At 40.3% G+C, this 22,198-nt stretch overlaps 1 protein-coding gene and 1 long non-coding RNA gene across 5 annotated transcripts; one reads left to right on the top strand and one right to left on the bottom strand.

Moving 5' to 3' along the window:
- Nucleotides 1–648: 648 nt before the first annotated feature.
- LOC140596639 (small ribosomal subunit protein uS11) lies at nt 649–11,498 on the bottom strand. Of its 3 annotated transcripts, XM_072745157.1 has the most exons (3): nt 9,745–9,882; nt 9,453–9,578; nt 649–1,570 (listed from the first exon to the last, which is right to left on the bottom strand). In XM_072745157.1, exons 2-3 carry the CDS (start codon nt 9,506–9,508, stop codon nt 1,105–1,107), a joined length of 522 nt encoding a protein of 173 aa, XP_072601258.1. In that variant the 5' UTR covers nt 9,509–9,578; nt 9,745–9,882; the 3' UTR covers nt 649–1,104. The 3 variants fall into 3 exon arrangements, with proteins under 3 accessions (XP_072601258.1, XP_072601260.1, XP_072601259.1); XM_072745159.1 differs by lacking the exons at nt 9,453–9,578; nt 9,745–9,882 and adding an exon at nt 11,357–11,498; XM_072745158.1 differs by lacking the exon at nt 9,453–9,578 and having other exon boundaries at nt 9,745–10,701.
- LOC140596640 (uncharacterized) lies at nt 9,866–21,877 on the top strand. 2 transcript variants are annotated; one of them, XR_011998535.1, is made up of 2 exons: nt 9,866–10,004; nt 18,236–21,877. It is a non-coding gene; the product is annotated as an uncharacterized lncRNA (long non-coding RNA). The 2 variants fall into 2 exon arrangements; XR_011998534.1 differs by lacking the exon at nt 18,236–21,877 and adding an exon at nt 13,604–15,055 and having other exon boundaries at nt 9,869–10,004.
- The last annotated feature ends 321 nt before the right edge of the window (nt 21,878–22,198 follow it).

The following is a 22,198-nucleotide window of genomic DNA, read 5'->3' as shown; positions in this document are numbered from 1 at the left end:
ATCCATACTTCAGAGAAGATTCCCAGAACATCTACTCCACAGCTTTGGCAATAACAAAAGCAGGTCAGTCCCCACTGATAATCTGGCAGATCAAGGTCAGTTTGTAATTCCTCTTTGTTCATACATTTATCCGGAAATACTGGTTACTCTAAGTAGAACAGTAAGATGATTTGGTTTCATGTTTACCTAAAGCCATCATCAGGAATATTTGGAGGGCTACAGATAGAAATCTTTAATAAGTAAAGAAAAAAAAAAAAAAAGACAAGGGGTTATGATGCCCGGAGAAATCAGGGAGATTCAAAGCTATGAGATGAATGTTTTCAGTGCAAATTCGAATTGCTTGCCCTAATTGAAAGCAATGGTCTCATAGTTTTGTGAAGGATGTCATTATTCAGAATTGTTTGTGTTTCTTAGTAGCCATTTTTTTGTACTCTCTCTGTACCTTAAATACGAATAAACATTCATTGCAAATATTTATTCTATTCAGAATAGTGTATTGGCACTTTGGCAGTTATAACATAAATACTTAAATATTATTTGGATCCAAGTAAAGAGATGTGTCAGGATTAAATGGATTGGAAGAGAACTAATCAATCAGTAGAATGAAAACATTAAAAAAAAAAAAAAAAAAAAGACACAGACCAGACCTTAGATTAAGCACTTGAAATAAAATGAAGAATAAGACCCTGTACTTTATGGGTTTATAATCCAGTAGAACAAACAGACAGATAAATACCAAACATTCAAAATACTATAATAAAAATACACAAAGGGGTTATATAGATCACAGCATAGACAAAATAAAATGTTTCAAATATCAAGGGCAGATGGCATTCTTTTGTCTACTTAAACACATCAGATGTTGGCCAAAATTTTTCTTAATAAAAAACTCCAGTGAGTTACTGGAGACCAGTATTTTTTTAAACTATCATTAATAATAATGTGGCTTTCAAATAATAATGTGGCTCAAATAATGTGCTTACAAAGTTTCAAAGTTTTTTTTTTTAGCTTACACAAAGGCAATTTATTAACAATTTTCTGTTAAACTATTTTCAAACTATTTTCAAACTATTTTCAAACTATTTTCAGTTTGAAGAATCCTGTTCACAGACGGCGACCACGGCGACCCCCCTTCCTGCGGGTGCTATCGGAGGGGATGGGGGTGACATCCTCAATCCGCCCAATCTTCATTCCTGAGCGGGCAAGGGCTCTGAGGGCTGACTGGGCCCCAGGTCCAGGGGTCTTGGTTCTATTTCCTCCTGTGGCTCGGAGTTTGATGTGGAGAGCAGTGATACCCAGCTCCTTGCACCTCTGGGCTACATCCTGGGCAGCCAACATGGCAGCGTAGGGAGAAGACTCATCTCGGTCAGCCTTCACCTTCATCCCACCAGTTACACGACAGATGGTTTCCTTGCCAGAAAGATCAGTGACATGGACAAAAGTGTCATTGAAGGATGCAAATATGTGGCAGACACCAAACACATTTTCTCCTTCAGCAACTTGAGGTCCAAGGCTGATGACCTGTTCTTCCTTCTTTTCCTTCCCCTTACGAGGTGCCATTTCTGCGCGTCTTCAAAACAAAAATTGGTTAAAATTGTTAGTATATATCAAAGTTAGTTAGTATATACAAAATGCTTTTGATTGCAGTAGTCATAAATAAAAGAAAAAAGTGTACTTACAAGTCAAACTGAAGTTTTCTGATGATATGACACATAGGCCAATGCAAGTCAAAAGGTACAATTAAGATAAGTATGCCTTCAAACTCGTGCAATGCAGGAAAATATCCTCCATATAAGTGGTGACATGTACTAAATGAGCCAATTCTTATAACCATCCCTCCACAAATGAAGTCCCTATTTAAAAAACATTTGTCTTTCTTTCTCTTTCTCTCCTCTTGCTCTGTTGGGTTCAATGTCCCTATATAGTTTCACAGTTGTTCAAATTGCATCCAAAACAAAAATCGAAAAAATCATGTCTCAGATTTGACAGTGCACTGACATTTGGCAGCCCATGCAGTTGAAGGCAATTAATACTATCTAAAAATCTATAGCCTCAAATAATAACCAGCGTAACTTGAAGATCCCACCACAGCAAATGTGTTAACGGACTAGTTATGGAATAGAGTATTGATTTAGGAACAATTTTTGATTCTTGTTTTGAGAGAGTGAAAGGGACAATCCCTATTCAAGATAAGGGATACACATTTTCACTCATTATTTTATTTCATTCCCAGGCCAAAGAACTACTTAGAAATAACAGATACTGTATTATGTATCACAATGGTGAATTTCATTCTGCCTTGGCAGGGTAACTAGTAAGTGTAGAATGTAGCTGCTTGCTATACTGGAGTCATGGGTATATAATTGCCTTCAGAAACATCCTTCTCTGAATACCACCTACACATTAATACATGACGGTGAACTTACAGCCACACTCCTGTTCTATCCCACATGATCCTTGAAAAGGCTTTGAAATGAGGCCACGTGCATAATTAAGGCACACTGAATACCACAGTACATGTAACAAGCTAGAGTATTATGAATCCTTAGGGGAACCTCATAGAACTAATACATTTTCTAAAGGAAGCTGCACATGAGTAAAGAGAGCCCAAAATGCTAATTAGATCCTCTCAGTGAAAGCTATAGAAAAGTTGATTCTTGAATCCTGAAGTTGGGCACAGAATGGAACATTTGTATACAGAAACACTGAAGGGGGGGGGGGAAGAATTTGACATAAAAGCCCCTCAATAGATGGTTTACACAATTCATGAGAAAATAAATAATACAAAATAAACAAAATAACAGTGGGAGAATGTCAACCCTCCTGAAAGGGTTAAGTATGAGAACAGATTTCCTATTAGAAAGGGATTATGTAACAACAGAGGGAAATACTCACCCTAGCATATGCTAATTTAGTCAGCTTTGCCAGGTGTTTCTGTGTGTTTGGCTGGCTGACTCACCTTCCTTGCCTCTCCTTTTTGCCATTTCATTATGAAAGTAAGGAGTTTGAACTCTCACAAAACGCAATAATAGCAATAACAAAAACAAGCAAAAGCACATTATAGGAGTTTTATCCTTGCTAAAACATTGGGGTATGCATTGTGGAGGTCAAAAGGAAAATCACCCAAACTGTACGTATTCAGCACATAGGCTTTAGCAAATCTCCCTTTCTTGAACCACTCTTCATTCCTCATTAATTACTTTTAATAGGTCTTTCAGGTTAGGAGTATGGTCGGGACTGGGGGGATATTATATTCCTGGACAGTGCAAAGGAAGCTGAGTTACTGTGTTACTCAGACTTCAAAATAGAAAATAGAGAGCAGGGATCCCTGGGTGGCGCAGCGGTTTGGCGCCTGCCTTTGGCCCAGGGCACGATCCTGGAGACCCGGGATCGAATCCCACATCAGGCTCCCGGTGCATGGAGCCTGCTTCTCCCTCTGCCTGTGTCTCTGCCTCTCTCTCTCTCTCTCTCTCTCTCTCTCTCTCTGTGACTATCATAAGTAAATAAAAAATTAAAAAAAAGAGAAAATAGAGAGCAGCAAAGGAGTGACAATTAGACAAGCTTATTGTATATTTTTTGTTTGCTTTTTAACACAAATATTCTAACCATCTCTCATTTCAACCTAAATCTACTACTTAAGATTGGAAAGTAGGGGGCATATAAGGTATGAGAATGAATGGAAGATACGTAGGTGTCATGGGCATTTTCCCCCAGAGGGGATAGAGGACAAGCTAACATCAAATATGAATTCATTAAGAGAGTAAAAATGTATTTTACACACCATAAATTTGAGTTTGGATGTTTAAGTAAACCTTAAGGGAGTCACTTGCATTTTGAAAGGCAAACACTTTTAACAAAGAAGCCAAAAATATTTCTCTATAAGAACAAATTAATTGTTTTTTATAAATCATACTGAATCAATATAACAGCTATACACTTAACAGTTGGCAGCACATGCTTGTCAGGAAAGGTGCTTTCTTGCTCTATTCCCAAAGATGACTTTAGATAAACAATGAGTGCGCCGTTACTGTAAATAAGCCATCATCAAAAACATAAAATTGTTAGGGGATCAATTTGACCAATAAGAACTGTTGCTTTCTTAATGTGAAGTGATTTGCACTACTTGATCATACTTAGCTCTGAGATTTTTTTATTTCTCAAAGCAAAATACAAAATAATACAAAATAAACAAAATAACAGTGGGATAAAATATTTATTTTATTTAAAAATAAACAAAATAACAGTGGGATAAAATATTTATTTTATTTAAAAATAAACAAAATAACAATGGGATAAAATATTTATTTTATTTAAAAATAAATATTTTTATTTTCTAATCTCTAATGACCTCTGCATCTAGCCCCCAGAATGACTGTTTATCGCTAAATTGGAGCTTCCTGTTCAGCATTCAAGTGGCTGAAAGATAATTTAAAGATTCAAGTAAAAACTATTTGTTGACTTAGAGTTATATCAAATGTTGAATAATGACTGTCTTAATATTTACTTCAAAGACCTCTAAAATAGAATGTAAATAATTAGTAGCCAGCCCTCTCTAAGGCAGATCCCTTTACAACTTCAGCCCTGTGTCTATTCGTGTAGTGGAAGGGTCTCATTACTTAGTTTCATAAGCACAAAAGAAGATTCAGAATAGATGCTCAGCTCTATCACAAATTCAGAAATGTATATCTTGCTTGTGTGTTTTTAAGGGGAAACGTTAATCATTGTTAAAGCCTAAGAAAATTTATTCAAAAATATACTTTTTAACCCTCATAAAAAGGGTAAGAGAAAATAACTGAGTGCAAAGAAAACAAACTCTTGCCTTTTCCTCACATCACATCCCATCCCTGACAGCTCCCAAATTATAAAGATACTGAAGAAACCCCCCCCCCCCCCCTTTAAGTAGTACCAGCCCTAATCCAGAGGCAGCCCATCCAGGTGCCTTCCTGAAGTTTTAGCAACAAAAAGCATTCTGTTTGTGATAAGAAAACCATTTCCCCCCACTCCCTGATTGGAATGTCCCTGAATAGGTTCATGTTGACCTGAGAAATCGATAACCTGAATGCTATGCTACTGCCAAGGTTCTTTTGTCTTTAAGAGGTTTTTTTTTTTTTTCTTTTACCTTTAAAAGATGCCTGTAATTGCTAATTGGGCTCTCTTCCTCCTGGGAGGCAGAGAGCCCATTTGCACAAACGTTCAATAAACCCTCTTGCTAATTGCATCTGCCTGTCTGGGGTCAGAGTCACCTGGACACGTTGGCACCCGTGAGCCAGGGTCCAACAACTTAAAAAAGTTTAAGTGCTGACATATTATGAAGAGATGCAGCTACTTAAGTCCATTAGGACATACCTATTCATGCCAACACTATTTATTATGTATCTACTAAATTGAGAATAAGAAGATTGCACAGATGACAAAGGCTCAGGGCTTGCCCTCAGGAAGCTTAAGTTTAGTAGTCATTGGGCACTAGAGCTGTTCTAGGAGGACCAAAAAACCAATACCTGCCAATTCCACAAAGAACTCTAACTTCAGCTTTTGAGTTTGGCTTCCTCAGTTTGTGATTTCTCACCACTTCCTCAGCCTACTAAGCCAGCTGTTACACATTGGGTGGTTTTGCCAAGGTTATTCAATGAGCCTATTAAAATGAGGACGCCTTCTCAATAAATCTCGTGGAACGCACATCAGTGTTATCAAATAAAACATCAATACGATAGGTCTATTTATATTATGAATGTACCCCAAATCCTTCATAATAAATAAACCTTACTTGTCTCAACCATCTGATACCCCATAGATTTCTCATTTTAAAAAGAAAATTAATATTATTTGATATTGATTTTACGTCACTTTAAAATGCATGACTCACATTTCTTCCAGCATTTTTGTACTTCCATTTGCTCCTTAAGTAATTCAAGTAATTTTTTTCATTAAAAAAAAAAATGGCATCTCACTATTTCAACGTGGGGCAAATAGTTCTCAAGTATCTGATCTTTCAGGGGAGAAAGCAGAAAGAGGCCTCTCAATCAATGCTTACTTTGGTCATGTTATGCTCCCACAGTTCTAATAGTTGTAGAAATGGTGAAGACAATGAAGTAAGTTTCCATATCTTGATAGAAAATCTGCCCAGAGACTCCCCATATTTGCAGGGAGATTTTCCTAATTACTAAGTGTTTGGGGTTTGACCATTTAAATCATAGTCTTTGGCTCTTATGTACAGATTCTACTCTTTAAAGTTTCAGTTGTTAATCAAGAAAGGGAGGAATAGGGTTCTTGCATTCAACATAAGAAATGAGCTCAACAAGACTAAGGCTATTACAAATAGAAGGAAATGAATGGGAGAGAGAGGCTTTTGAGAAGCATTAAGTTATCAGTATTTTATTAAGTGTATGTAGGTGTGTTTGTACTTTATAATACACTTTCTAAAAATGTAAGGGGAAGTTTATGTTCAGTGTATTCACTAAGGCAAGTACTATGCATGTCCAATTGACCTTCAATTTGAAAGTCTTTCTAAAATAACAGATCATTCATCAAAATATCTCATGGAAAATAAAACAAGACAAAACCAAACACTAAAATCCCAGTATTTGTGTTGGATGTGTTTTTCTGTAAGACTAAATCTAAAAAGGAAACAAAGTTCTCAACAAAATCTCTATGTATGTCTATTTTCTGGTTGTATTTTGTCCTTTCTTCTTTGCCCTTTCTAGGACCGTTTTCTTGTGCTAAACAAGACAGTCTCCATCTTTGCAGTGCCCCCTCAGGCATGGAAAGGGGACACAGCTTCAGCCAGGGTTAGCAATTGAACTGGATCTGCTCTGTAACCAAGAGAGGTTTTAGTTCCAGGTGGCAAGCTTTTGCACGCCTCCTTCTAAAGAAATTCATTTCTCTAAACTGTTCTGTACCCTCATTCCAGATTTTTCCCCTACCTGTGATGGAGGAAAATAAACAAGGATGCCCCATAAACTAACACAGAAGCAAATTTTTGTTATCTAGTCTAGTCTATCTAGTCTATACATTGCGAGTTGTGCTTTGGTCAGAAACATATTTATTTCCTTCTAATGATTCATTTTCATTTCCTAAGAATCCACTGAAGACAAAATGGTAGATTTTTAGAATAGTACTATTTTTTTTAACTTATTTTATCATTGACTTGATTCTCACCACTGGCTCATTAACTTTACATATTAACAAGCCAAAAGGTTGATTTTGCTTCCCAGAAAGAGTAAAATATTGGTGACAATATAAAACACAGAGAAGATACGTTCAAATGAGTCTTCTTGTCTAAAATAAGGCATAGTGCAAGAAAGGGGATAATAATAGAAATGCTAAATTAATTGATCAGTATTACTTAAGTCACAGATACCACCATAGTTCCGATAAAGCTAAAAATAAGAAGCTATAGGCTGCCTATAGCATTTGCCTAGTCATAACTACCAGCAGGCAGAACAGACTCCCTCTAGCCAAAATCAGTTAGTTGCTCACTAGTTCCGCCGCCACCCTTCTTTCTCTGCACATGGAAAGGAAAGACCTGCTAAGTGTTTAATCTGTGTCCAGGAAATAAAGCTTTTCATTTTACAACCTAACCAAGTCCTAATAAAAGTGTAGGATGCTGGGAGAAACAACCTCAACCCTGAAGCAATGTTTTTGGCCAAGAGTAAAACAAGGAAGGCCTGAGCAATTTGTTTGAGCAGGAACTGACAATATCAACAAAGTGCGATGTGTCTGTGGAGCAGTGTTTGATCAATGTGAGGCAGCCATAAACATGAGACTACAATCCAATGGTGCTTTGCACCCCCTCCCCCTCTAGTTTTTTTTTTTTTTTTCCTTTTAAATCCTCTTCTGTCCTTTGGTGTCTTAACATGGCCTGATCTAAGATGCTCATAAGTACACAGACCCTGTTGGGCTGGTGCTTTCTCCCTGGTTGCTGTAGAGGACGCTTATTTATTTATATACTTGGACCTGATGCTGGTGCTGCTGTGGGTTGCAGTGGTGCATTTTCTCTGGCATGCCCACACCCCTTGCACCACCACCTCTAATCTGCTGTGAAAAGCAGCACTTTTTAAATAATTGGCTTACATACTTAATACAAGAGACCCATGTTTTTAATAAAAGAGAATGCAGCTGATGGAATCTCTCCGGGTAGAGAGAGAGAAAATCCTCCTCCAGGCTGAGAGAATGAGACACCAGCAGACAGTTATTTTGCACTGCAGTGAATCGACAATTCATGGGAAATGTTGAAGGCAGAGGAGGCGACCCCCAAGTGCAGTCCTTTGCCCACATGCTCTATAATAAATAATCTCACACCAGCCCAGCAGTGTGTGCAATGACGTGCCGGGGCCAGCACGCACAGATTGGCAGGGAAAACACATCCAGCGGTGTCGAGTTTTCATCGCAATCACCGAATTAACTGATTTCCCCACATCACACTCCCACTACCCTGCGTAGAGAGCACGCGCGCGCGCGCGCACACACACACACACACACACACACATGCAGAGTTGAGAAATGCAAGTTACTGAGAGGTGAAATAGGGCATCTAGGAACACGTTTCAGCATGGATTAGAGACCCAAGTGATGTGTCAGCCTCCCGGGGTACTTGTGAGAAGGTGGGAGTGCGAATGGTGGGAAATGGGAGGAGGCAGCGTAAGCAGGGAGAAGGCTGCCGGCTTTCTCGGGGATGCTGGCACATTTCATATCTGGAATTTACATTTAACATAAAACACAAAAAAGATGGTAAGAAATACCTCCGCAAGGTCAGTTAGTTAATTCAGAAAAACTCTGTCCACTCTGTTTTCCTTCACATCATAAATATGCATAAATAAAATCCATCCCAGTCCATATCCTGCAAGATAGGAGGCAGGATGCATTCCAAGGACTTGCTGAAAGACGGTTCATTGACCTCATTTAAATCCTCCAAAGGCCAATTGGGTTTTGCACGCCTGCGGTCTACTTGTGTCTTACTTCCAGATTCATTTTACCAAGGGACAAATACATTTGATCAACTTATCCTTCCCACAACTACAGAAATGACGACAGAGGGGTTAGAGGTGGGCAAAGATTTAGCAAGAAATCAAGAGTCACCTAGCTTTGAAAATCCTATAGTCCATCATTTCCCATCCATCCTTCCTGTATCTCACTCCCGCATCCCTGTATGACTCCTCTCTTCAAAGCAACAACTTTCCTCCCCCCGGCCCGGCCCCCCCAGCCCTGGCCTGCCGCCCCCGCCTCACCACCCCCCAAGTGCGCTCTCCCCACGCCCTCCTACTCCGCACATGGCCATTCACTTCATCACCCGCGTCCTCCTCCCCTTCCACAGGGCCCCCTCCTCCTCCTGCAAGAGGGAGGATCTGAGGAAAAGTGCACCCCGGTTCCCCAGCCGCTCTGCATCCAAACCCAGTGATTTGCATCATAACAGCGTTTTGTGCGGTTCCCCCCACCGCGGTCGCAGGGGTTCGTACATTGCACGTGAAAGGACAATATTAATGACGGAAAGAAGCGGCAGGAGCAGAGCCATAGAGAGGTCGGGAATCCGAGGGGAAATCCCTTCGCAGTAAAGTAACTGCTTAGGTGCGTAGATTTCTTTGCTTAAAGAAAAAAGGAAAACAAAAAAAAAGAACAGAGAGGAAAAGAAAACCAGACAGGCTGATTAATTTTAAAAAACAGGCTTGTTGATAAAGTAGCTTTGAGTCTTTTAACTTTTCCCTTCCCCTTTCCCTTGTTTATTTCTTGATTTATTCTCTCTCTCCTTACCCCCTTTTTCTTTTTCTTTTCCTTCTTCCTTTCTCTCGCTCTTTTACATCCCAGACAGTCTCCTCTCCTTTCGGAGGTGCATGACACGTCTCACGACACACCTGCCCCCGGGGATGTCACTGCAGTGCACATGGCGCTGCCGCTGCTGCTGTTCTCGCCGTCTCCGTAGCTCGCTCCCAGGCTCTCACTCACTTTTCAAAGACACACGGATGTGATGGTGGGAAGCAGAGAAAAGAGCAAGGCGACCCGGAAAGGGGGAGGTGAGAGCGAGGAGGAGGGTGGAGAGGGCGGGTCAGGAGCGTGATGTGGGAGGTGGCCGGTGGGGGTGGGTGGGAGGGTGTGATGTTCAGAGAAGGCGCCAAGTGCCCGCCGGAAGGCGGGAGGGGTGGGGGGTGCTGCTGGCGGGGACTGAGTGAGGTATGGAGGCAGCTCAGGTGGGTGAAGAGGCGGAAGGGGCCGCGCACGGGGCTGCCTGCTGGGAGCGCAAGGCTGAGCCAGGGCCGGAGACCCGAGGGCTGGAGCCAACTGCCGCCGCCCCTGCCGCACCGGGGAGTAGGGGGGGGGGTGCACATCGCCGGGGACTAGGGGACTGGAAGGGGCAGAGTGGAAATGCGGGGTGCAGTGGGCGTGATGGGGAAGGGCGTGAAGCTGATGCTCCCTCGGCGGGGCGGGGATGACCTGGTAGAGGAGCCCGCAGACGCTGTAGAAGCGGAGGACGGCGCCGCGTCTCCAGGTCACGGTCCCTTCTCTAAGGGGCTGGGAAGGAACGAGGGGGCGAGAAGATGCTGGTGACGGGGGCCCCAGAGTGCAGGGGCCGCCGGCGTCCTCCTGGCTGGACCCTCGGTCCCCGCTGCGGTGCTCGAACCCTCGGACCCGGACTGGAGGCAGCAGAAGCGGCAGCTGCGACGCACCCGCAGAATGGGGTTGCGGTGGGCGGAAGAGTGTCTCCTGCTGCTGCTGCTGCTGCTGGTGGTGGTGCAGCCGCGACAGCCCGTCAGGCAGGCACCGGGTCGGAGCTCGCCTTCCCCTCGGCTCGCACCGCAAGTCCCAGAGCCCGCCGGGGCTGCCCGAGCAGGTGGTGCAGGAATCCGGGGTGTTGGAGAAGGTGCAGGCGAGGGCTGCAGGGGTGGGCAGGTCACGGAAGGGAGGGGGGGCAGAGGGGGCGCAGGCAAGCAGCAGCCGCCGCTCGCGCTCGGGGTGTCTCGGGGTCCTGGCAGGGGAGGCGGCGGCGGTGGACGCAGCGCTGGCGGCGGCGGCTCCCGGATGCTCGAGCTGCAGCAGCAGCAGCAGCAGAGGCACCGGCGGCGGCGGCTCCCGGATGCTCGAGCTGCAGCAGCAGCAGAGGCACCGGCGGCGGCGGCGGCGGCGGCGGCGGCAGCAGCTCTACCCAGCGCCAGACCCAAGGGCAAGCTCAGCGCGGCGGAGACCCCGCCCCCACCCTGGCAGGGACAGACACAGCCCCCGGCCAATGGGAGCGCACCCGCCTCCCGGGCCTGGCCAATGAGAGGAGGCGGTGGGAGGAGACAAGCGCCGGGAGAAACCAACTGGCTTCTCAAGGACCCTTGGGGCAGGGAGGACCCGACCCCCGCCCACACCCCTCCCACGGTCTCACCTCCTTGGACACGTCTCGCCCCGACTTCACAGGGGAGACCCTCGCCCGCCTTGACCGCGCCTCGCCCTCAGGAACGGTTCAGCCAATCGCCACCGCGAGGGGGCGGGGTTAGCCACGTCCCCGGCAGGTTCTGGGATCCGTGGGGCCTGGGCCAGATCCTGGGTGCGAGGTGCTTGTGCGCATGCGGACTCCGAGAGCAGATGGTGGCTGCACCTGCCCACGCACCAGCTGCAGCACATTCTCCAACGCTCTCAGCAGCAAAGGGAGAGAGGGCAGGGGGCGGGGGGAGGCTAAGTGTAGGGAGCGGCGCACCTGCCTGCCTGCAGCATCACTCACCAGAGTTCATATTTTACCTTACGTTGCCAAGATGCCCTGTCCAGCAGTGAGGAACCCTATAATTCCCAATCTCTGTGTCACTTTCAAGTGAGGATTAAAGATAGGCATGAGTTTTCTACACACTCCCTTTTCACATCTTTACAATCTTTGCTCCTACGTGTTCCAGATAAGGAAGAGGGCTGCTGATCTCTACATAAGACTTTCCCGAAGCAGCTATGTCAGAGGTTTCCAAGACTATCACCAGATTCAGTGATTTGCTAGAACCCACAGGGCTCAGAAGTTCTTGTACACATAATTATGGCTTATTACAGCAAATGGACAAAAAGCAAAGTGATTTTTTATAAAGCAAAATGATTAAAGGAAAATAGTACATGGGGCAAAGTCTGAAGGAATCCAGATGTAAGCTCCCGAAAGTTCTCCCTCAGTAGAGGACATGGTTAATTTCCCTAGCAACAAGATGAGGAAACCTGTTTGAAGTATTGTCTACCAGTGAGGTCACCTGAGCCTACAACACCAAGGCTTTTATTGGTGGTCCACCACGTAGGTATATAGCCATTGCCTACAAGACCAGTTTCTGAGGCTCCAGAAACCCAGGAGAACAGGTGTTCACCATAAATCACAACGTTTGCACATATTCTCTAGAAAGACTGGTATAACACCTCAGGGACACAGGCATACAAAACATTTATATTGTTTAGAATCCAAATATTTTTTAACAACTTTGTTGAGCCATATCTCACATACCACACTATTCACCCATTTAAAATGTACAATTCATTGGTCTTTTCCTATTCAGAGATATGTACAACCATCTCCACGATTTTAGAACATTTTCATTACTGGAACTGTGATTTACAGTTCTGCACATAGGAAGCTGAGAAGTCAACTCTCTGTCCTAACAACAAGTAAACAAGCTGAATAGACTTAAAAATCAACTCTTCTCAGATCTTTAAGAGGGGGAAGACACAGGAAAAATCACTGATCCCAAGATTGGATATATAGAAAGGTGAATGAATAACAGGAGGGAGTCATAGCTTACCTGGAGCAGACACTCACAAGCGGAAACACCTGTAGGAACCAGGCCTGAGATGAAAATTTGAACTGTACTTGTACTTGAAAACTTGAATTTCTGGAGTCTCAGAGCAAGCAACTCTGGGGATTAAAAACTCCAAGGGGATCTAGTCATAGAAGAAACTCCCACAATACTGTTAGACTCACTTCTAGGAGCTCCATCAGATTCCCACAATAAATACTATTAAAAAAATTCCCTGGGGCTTACAGCAGGGAAGGGGAAGAGAAACCATTTTGAAACATGCCAAAGCACTCCATTTTTCTTAATTTCTCTTCACTCCACACCTATCTATGTAGAAGTCTGAAAATTCAACAAAAATATTTCTGGAACTATTAAATGAGTATAGCGAGGCTACAGAATGACAGGTTAATATACAAAGGTCAACTGATTTCCTACATGCCAGCAATGAACAAGTGGAATTTGAAATTAAAAACACAATGCCTAGCCAACACTTGTCTCCTATGTTGTTAATTTTAGCCATTCTGACAGGTGTGAAATGAGATCTTTTGTACTTTTGATTTGTAATTCCCTGATGATTGATGTTGAGCATGTTTTCATTGATGTTGAGTCTGTTAGCCATCTCTATGTCTTCTTTGGAAAAATGTCCATTCATGTCTTCTCCTCATTTCTTAACTGGATGATTCATTTTTTGGGTGTTGAGTTTGATAAGTTCTTTATAGATTTTGGATACTAACCCTTTATCAGATATGTCATTAACAAATATCTTCTCCTATTCTACAAGGTTGCCTTTTAGTTTTGTTGATTGTTTCCTTCACTGTGCAAAAGCTTTTTACATTGATGAATCCCAATAGTCTATTTTTGTTTTTCTTTCCCTTCAGGAGACATATGTAATAAGAAGTTGCTACAATTGGTGTCAAAAAGGTTGCTGCCTGTGTTCTCCTCTTGGATTTTGATGGTTTCAGATCTCACATTTAGATCTTTAATCCATTTGAACGTAAGAAAGTGGTCCAGTTTCATTCTTCTGCATGTTGCTGTCCAGTTTTCCCAGCACTATTTTTTGTTAAAGTGACTTTTTTTCCAGTGGGTATTCTTTCCTGCTTTGTTGATCAGCTGACCATATAGTTGTCAGAATCCATTTCCGGGTTCTCTACTCTGTTCCACTGATTTTGGTCTGTTTTTGTGCCAGTACCACACTGTCTTAATCACTACAGCTCTGTAATACAGCTTGAAGTCCAGAATTGTGATGCCTGCAGCTTTGTTTTTCTTTTTCAAGATTGCTTTCGCTATTCAAGGTCTCTTCTAGTTCCATACAAATTTTAGGATTGTGTGTTCTAGCACTGTGAAAAATCCTGGTGGTATTTTGATAGGAATTGTATTAAATATGTAGATTGCTTTCAGTAGTATAGATATGTTAACAATATATGTTCTTTTGATCCATGAGCATGGAATGTTTTTCCATTTCTTTGCATCCTCTTTAGTTTCTTTCATCAGTATATTATAGTTTTCAGAATACAGGACTTTCACCTCTTTCGTTGAGTTTACTCCAAATATCTTATGGATTTGAGTGCAACTGTAAATGAATCAATTCTTTAATTCCTCTTTCTGCTGTTTCACTATTGATGTATAGAAATGCAACAGATATCTGTATATTGATTTTCTACCCTGTGACTGTACCGAACTTGCGTGCCAGTTCTAGCAACTTTTTGGTAGAGTCTTTTAGGTTTTCCGTATAGAGTATGATGTCATCTGTAAATAGTGAAAGTTTGATTTCTCCCTTGCCAATTTGGATGTGTTTTATTTCTTTTTGCTGTCTGACTGTTGAGGGTAGGACTTCCACTGCTATGTTAAATAACAATGGGTGAGAGTGGACCACACTGTCTTGTTTTTAACCATAGAGGAAAAGCTCTGTTTTCCCCACAGACAATGATATTAGCTGCGGGTTTTTCACATATGACCTTTGTGATATTGATATAGATTCCCTCTATCCCTACTTTGCTGAGGGTTTTTATTATGAATGGATGTTGTATTTTAAGGGGAAACCTCTCACACTGTTGGTGGAAATGAAAACCGGTATAGCCACTCTGAAAAATAGTACAGAATTTCCTGAAAAAGTTAAAAATAGAACTACCTTATGATCAAGGAATTGCACTACTGTGTATTAACCCAAAGGATATAAAAATACTAATTCGAAGGGATACATTCACCCCAGTGTTTATAGCAACACTATCAACAATAGCCAAATTATGGAAAGAGCCCAAATGCCATCGACTGATGAATAGATAAGCAAATGTGTATATATAAATAAATGGGATATTACTCAGCCATAAAAAGAATGAAATCTTTCCATTTGCAACAACGTGGATGGAGCTATGGAGTATTATGCTAAGCAAAGTAAGTCAGTCAAGTAAGATAAATGCCTTATGATTGCACTCATATATGGAACTTAAGAAGCAGAACAGATGAACAGGGGGTAAAAGAGAGGCAAACCAGGAAAAAGACACTTAGCTACATAGAAGGAACTGATGATCACTCTTCCCAGGTGAGCAGGGGATGCATTACATGGGGGATGGGTATTAAGGAGACCACTTTTGATGAGCATGGGGTATTGTATGTAAGTGATGAATCACTAGGTTCTGAACCTGAAACTAATATTGAATGGTTAACTGTAATTTACATAAAAAATTGGAAAAAAAAGACCCACAATAACATTTACATTAACAGTCTCAAAATTGAAATACTTAGGGCAGCCCAGGTGGCTCAGTGGTTTAGCACCACCTTCGGCCCAGGGCCTGATCCTGGAGACCCGACATCGAGTGCCACATCAGGCTCCCTGCATGGAGCCTGATTCTCCCTCTACCTGTGTCTCTGCCTCTCTCTCTCTCTCTCTCTCTCTTTCTCTGAATAAATAAACAAATAAATAAGTAAAAAAATGAAATACTTAGATGAACAAAAAAACAAACAAAAACTAAATAAATGGAGATATATTCTATTTTTATGGACAAGATGATTCAATATTATGAAAATGTAATATATATATATATATATATATATATATATATATAAAGGGGGGATAGAGGGAGCTATCAATGTAATACCAATTAAAATCCCATCAGGTTATTTTATATGTATCAAAAATTAATTCTAAAATTTATATGGAGAGACAAAATATCTAGAATAGCCAACACACTATTGAGGGAGAACAACAGAGTTGGAGGGCAGATGCTACTTGGTTTTAAGACTTACTACTCAGCTATAGTAATCAAGGCAGTGTGGCATTGACAAAAGAACAGACAAATAGAGTAATGGGCCAAAACAGAGATCCCAGAAATAGATCTCCATAAATACAGTCAACTGATCTTTGACAAAGGAGAAAAGGTAATACAATAAAGATAGTCTCTGCAAAAAATGATGCTGAAAAATTGGGCAATCATCTGCAAAAACATGGGCCTAGACACAAATCTTGTACCCTTTACAAAAAATAACTCACCTACATGTGAAAAAGAACAGTATAAAACTCCATGAAGAGAGTATATGAGAAAACCTAGATTACCTTGGCTATCATAAGGTCTTTTTACCACACCACCAAAGGCAAGATCCATGAAAAAAAAAAAGATAAGCTGAATTTCATTAAATTTAAAAGCTTTTGCTCAATGAAAATCAATATCCAGAGAATTAGAAGATAAGCCACAGAATGGGTAATATTTTTTTCCAAAAAATGCACCTGATAAAAAACCATTATCCAAAATATACAAAGAACTCTTTTTTATTTACAAGATTTATTTATTTATTTTAGAAAGAAAGAGAGTGAAAGAAGATGCATGGGAAGCATGAGTGGGGGTAGGAGCAAAGGAAGAGAATCCTCAAGAAGACTCCTTGCTGAGCTCAGACCCTGAGGTGGGGCTCAGTGTGGGGAAGGAACGCCAGGCTCCCATTCTACCTCACTACCTATGTGATTATGACTTGAGCCAAACCAAGAATTGGTCACTTAATCGACTGAGCATTCAGGGGCCCCTTAAATATGCCAAGAAGTCTTAAAACTCAATAATAGGAAAACAAACAGCTCGATTTTAAAATAAGCCAAAGATAGGTTAGGGGCACTTGGGTGACTCAGTTGGTTAAGCATCTGACTCTTGATTTTGGCGTGGGTCATAATCTGGGGTCCTGGAATCAAGCCTCCCATTTGGCTCCATGCACAGTGGGGAATCTGCTTAAGGATTCTCACTCTCCCTCTTTCTTTGTCCCTCCCCCTGCTTGCACATTCTCTTTATGTAAAATAAAAATAAATAAATCTTTAAAAATAATGATAATAATAAATAAAAATAAGCCAAAGACCTTAACTGATACTTTACCAAAGATAATACACAAATGGCAGATACACGTATTAAAAAATGCTTCACAATATATGTTATCAGGTAAGTGAAAATGAAAATAACAGGGAGATACCTGCACACACTTACTAGAATGGCCAAAATCCAGAACACTGACAACACCAGGTCCTAGTAAGGATAGGAAGCAAGAGGAAATTTCACACACTATTGGTGAGGATCAAAAGTGGAACAGGCACTTGGAAGACAATTTCAAAGTTTCTCGCAAAACTAAACATACTCTTAATATATAATCTAGCCACATTCTCCTTGGTATTTACTCAAATAAATAGAAAATCGTGCCCACACAAAAACTGGCACATGTATGTTTATAGCAGCTTCAGTTTAATTTGCCAAAAGTTGGAAAAAACCAACATGGCCTTGAGTAGAAGAGTGAATGAGTGAATGGATGAATGAATGAATGAATAAATATTTATCTAGCACTAAAAATAAATGAGCTATCAAGCCACAAAAAGACAATGAAGAACTTTCAGTACTAGTATATTAGCATATATATTAACATTTTAGTAAGAAATAGAAACAAATAGAGAAGGCTACATGATTCCAAATATGTGACATTCTGGAAAAGATAAAACTCTGGAGACAATAAAAGTATCTGTAGTCAGCTGGGGTCGGGGTGGTTGGAAAAATGAATAGGTAGAGCACAGAGGATTTTTAGAACAGCGAAAATACTCTGTATGATATAATAATGATGTATGTATGTCATTATATATTCATTCAAACCCATAGGATGAATAACACCAAGAGTGAACCCTAAGGTGAACTATAGACTTTAGGTGATTATGATGTGTCAAAGTAGCTTACCGTTTTGGTAGAAAAAAAAAAAGTAGGCTGATTGTTGATAATGGGATAATGTGTGTGGGATATAGGGGGAGAGATGGGATCTCTCCCTCCCTCTCAGTCTTGTTGGCAACCTAAGCTACTCTAAAATAGTAAAACCTTAAAAAAAAATCCAGTACCCTTTAGCTTTCACCACCTTATGATCCCAGCTACCTTCCAAGCCATAAGCAATCAGTCATTTATTTTATGTTTCTATACCTTTGCCTATTCTGGATTTGTAGTGAATCTTCAAGATTGCTAATACTGTGGCTGCACTGGCTCATATGATTTTTATTTTGGTTATAGGACACATTTCGGCAAGAAATCATCAAGGAACTTCGAAGAACAAGATTTATAACTCACACGTCCTGGAGGGAATATGGCATGCCAAAGGCACAGAGTAAAGGCAAGGTAGAGAGAAGGGGGTGAGAGACATAGAAGATGGAGAGAGAAAGGGACGGACAGAGAGACAGACAACCCTGAACTTGGGGTTCTGCCTTTATTAGGGTTCAAGTGTGGAGTGTTTATAGAGTTTCATGCGTTCACTTTTCACCAGCTAATTTAAAGCATAAGAGCAGGAATTAGGGTTGGGGATGTAAAAGCAGGGTCCCTCAAGCTGTCAAGTATCTCAGTTAACTAAGGCTTTTTTGCGAAAGGAAACTTCATGGCGGGGGTGGCCTAATTCCATGCCTGGTTGTTTTGCTAGTAGTTGGGTCACAGAACTAATAATATATTTATTCAAGATGACTGTCTTTTAATAAAAATTTCCTGGCCATAAAAAAAACCTAATGTCAACCGCTCATACAACACCACCATCAACAACAAAAAGCTTCATGTCAGGCACTTATATTACACAGAGAATCTACATTATCACATTTGCTTGTTTTATGTATCTCCTCGCACTCTTGCTAGAGACAAAGGAGAACTCCCCAGGATAGAACAGCTTCACTCTGTCTTCCCAGCAGGAATTCCAAAATTTCTGTGGACAAGTGCTTGATATATTTGCCTGTTAGTGAATGTAGTAATCCTGCCTTTGATCTACCATGCATTTTCTGCATGAATTTATGGAGAGATGAAAGCTGATGCCCTGTCATTTTAGACCATTGAGCTCCGGACTCAAAGGAACCACATTTGAACATATGAAGAAACTATGTGACATTACCTGAGGGTTTGTGATGAACTGGATATTCCCTATTTGCTCATCCCAGACTTACCTTCCCCCCATCCCAATCCTGCTGTGTCGCAGAGGCTGACCTCCATGGACTTCATCAATCTGGTTGTCTTGCCTCTGCTGCTAGTTGTGATCAGCCCATGGAATGCACACATCGGACGCTAGAGGAAGATGAAAGAGAGATACATATCAGGTTTCTTATTTCTCTGTGTTTCTCTCTGCTCGTTTGAGGGTTTGTGTGTTTTTTATTGTTGGTGGTGGTGTTTTTGTATTGTTTTGTTTTTAAACATGTGTATTTCTCTACTACTGTCCACAGCTTCTGGTCATGCATTACACAACTGTACTTCTAAGAGCGTTCTGATAGCCGTTCCCTTCTTTATCCCTTCACGTCTAAGGGGTAAAAGACGCATTGATTGCTTGCTGCTGCTTCATGTTCAGGGCAGGCGCTTCACCGTTCTTTACATTTCCCTTAATCATCCCAACTCCTGTATAAATACCACCTTGTGTAACTCTCTCTCATTAGACTTTTTCCAGTTACCTCTTGAGTGTGCCTGTTTTATGCTAGTAGTTTGAAAAATACATGAGATTCTCATTGGGTACAATTACTGGATAGAGATTTGCTTCTGTTTGGCAGAATGTGTGGGAAGAAATAAGCAAAGGACTATTTGGTTCTATTTGGTTTAACCATTGTACAGAAAGTAATTTTGCATTTTCCATGTACTTTGAAATGTTTCTCAACCTACTTCTTTAGTGTTGGGTTGGTGGGCATGTTCTTGATTCCAGCCAACAGATTATAATAAGAGGTGCCATGTATCATTTGTAAGCAGAGGCAGTTCAGAACTGTAGTAAATTCTCCATGCTTTATTTTCCTCTAACTTAGCCGCAGCTAAGGCCAGATTTTCTCAGGATAAAGAAGACTTGCCCTCCCAATACCAGCTCTCCAAATTTTCTGACGTAAAACCATGAATACGTTAGACTAAGTAATGAAAATTTTGACATATGAGTACTACCTTGCATGTTTTATAGTAAAGATACATCTGCACAATAATAAAGTCCATTTGTAAAGTGTTTCTCTGTTACATCATTTGTAACAGCAGAAGACTAGAAACTATTAAAGCTTCCACAAATAAAAACAAGTTAAATAAACTGCGGTTTAAACACACAGATACAGAAAAATTGCAGGCTATAATGCTACGTTACCTGAAGAACACTCTCTATGGATTGTCAACTTTTTGTAAGAGGAAGAAATATAAGTACATATTCCTGTTTGCTTTATTTGTGTGAAGAAAAAGTAATATAATAACAAAAACATAGTAATGTAGTGGTCTCAAGATGAGTGAGGATTGGGTGGAAGTAACAATTCTAAATGTACAGCTTCTCAATTAGTTTGAAACATTTTTGAACCATTGAATGTAATGATTTATTTAACAAATGACAATTGAATATTTTTATCTCTAACATCAGAAAAATAAAAATGAGTAAGAGCAATGCACTATACATTCTCAAAAAAATGAATCAATGGAACACCAAAGAAGGCCTCAGAAGAAATGCAAGTGAAGCAAATATTCAGCTGTTGACACCTGTAGGTAGAGGATCAATTTGTTTCAATAATGATGCTGGAGAGATTAAATTCCTACTGCAAAATGTAGATAATGTATGTGTCTCAAAATATATTTTAAAATAAGATATTACTCAAAGATATATTTTGAAGAATTATAATATGCACAAATTATTTTTGAAGGGTGTGAATATATATGTGTATATATATCCATATATAAAGATTAGCTTAAATAAATATAAGATTTCTGCATGTCAAAAATCATAAAATTTCAAAACAAAAGACTTAGGCAAAAAAAATGTGAGAGAATATAATTTTCCAAAAAATAGTGAAATAAAAATCTGATATCCTTAAACAAAAAAGAGATAAAATGGTCATTTGAAAAAATAGTAATAGAGAAACTGAAAAAAGCTGTTATGCCTAGAAACTTTCAAAGGAGGAAATACAAGTAATCAATAATTGCATTTATGTAGTCCAATGTTAATTGTGATCAACTGATAACCAGATATCGTTCACTAGGCTGTCATAACTGAAAATGATTTTTTAATGCACAATAATTTACAGTTGTTCCGGGAATATATGTGGTAAGGTGCTTGTAGACATATCAATAGGTGAATAGGCAACTTAGCAACACACGTCAAAAGCCCTAAGAATATGAGAAAATATAGATGTTTCCCCAATTGGGGCTATTGCAAGTAATAATTCGTTGAGCAAAATGTCAGCTATTTTCTCTAATTTTAGGTTACATACTACTCAATATAGAGTTATTTTTTTAGTATGTGTATAAACAATGACTATAACTTTTCCATATATTTATGGCTGCATGTTTTATTCTATGAAATGCTTTCTTGTGTTGATCTCATGACTGGAAGTGTTTTCATTTGATGAAAATAATTATTAGGAGCAAACAGTTTTTAACCTGATAGTTTCTTTTCCATTAGCTTTGCGAACAAGAATTAATACAAGAACACTTCTCCAAAAATGATCTCTCATTCAACAACTATCAATGAGCATCTACCATATATCAGATCAGGTATGGTGTTAGGTGCTAGGAATAAGGCAGCAAACTGTAAAAACAAGACAAACAAGTAAAAAAATAATCCTGCCTGTATACAGTAACTAATATTCTAGTGCATTTTGAAGCACTGAAAAGATGATAGTTTCTGTAACCAGATATGTGAAAATAATCAAAATAAAAAGATACCTTCACATGTTCCTACCACTTGCTCTTTTTTAAATAATCACATACAGCTAATTGCCTTCCCTGTCCCTTTCCAACACAGTTCTTTTTCTTTATGATAATAATAAAATATTCATTAAATAATTAATTCGGAGAGACAATATTAAGGTAAAAGATTTTCAAGTTCTCAAACTCATCATTGATACATATCCTCCAATATTCATTTATATTTTGTCTATAGTTCTACATTAAAATATTTCACTTGCCTGGGGAAACATTTAACAATATTTATAACAAAGAAAACCTACCCTTGGAGAGTGGAAGCAATGCTGAATTGTTTCCTACTATTCATTAAAGCTC

Source organism: Vulpes vulpes, unplaced genomic scaffold (assembly GCF_048418805.1).
Source record: "Vulpes vulpes isolate BD-2025 unplaced genomic scaffold, VulVul3 Bu000000655, whole genome shotgun sequence".
Classification (NCBI taxonomy): domain Eukaryota; kingdom Metazoa; phylum Chordata; class Mammalia; order Carnivora; family Canidae; genus Vulpes; species Vulpes vulpes.
Note: the sequence above shows the minus strand (reverse complement) of the source record. Positions and strands in the feature narration are given on the sequence as shown.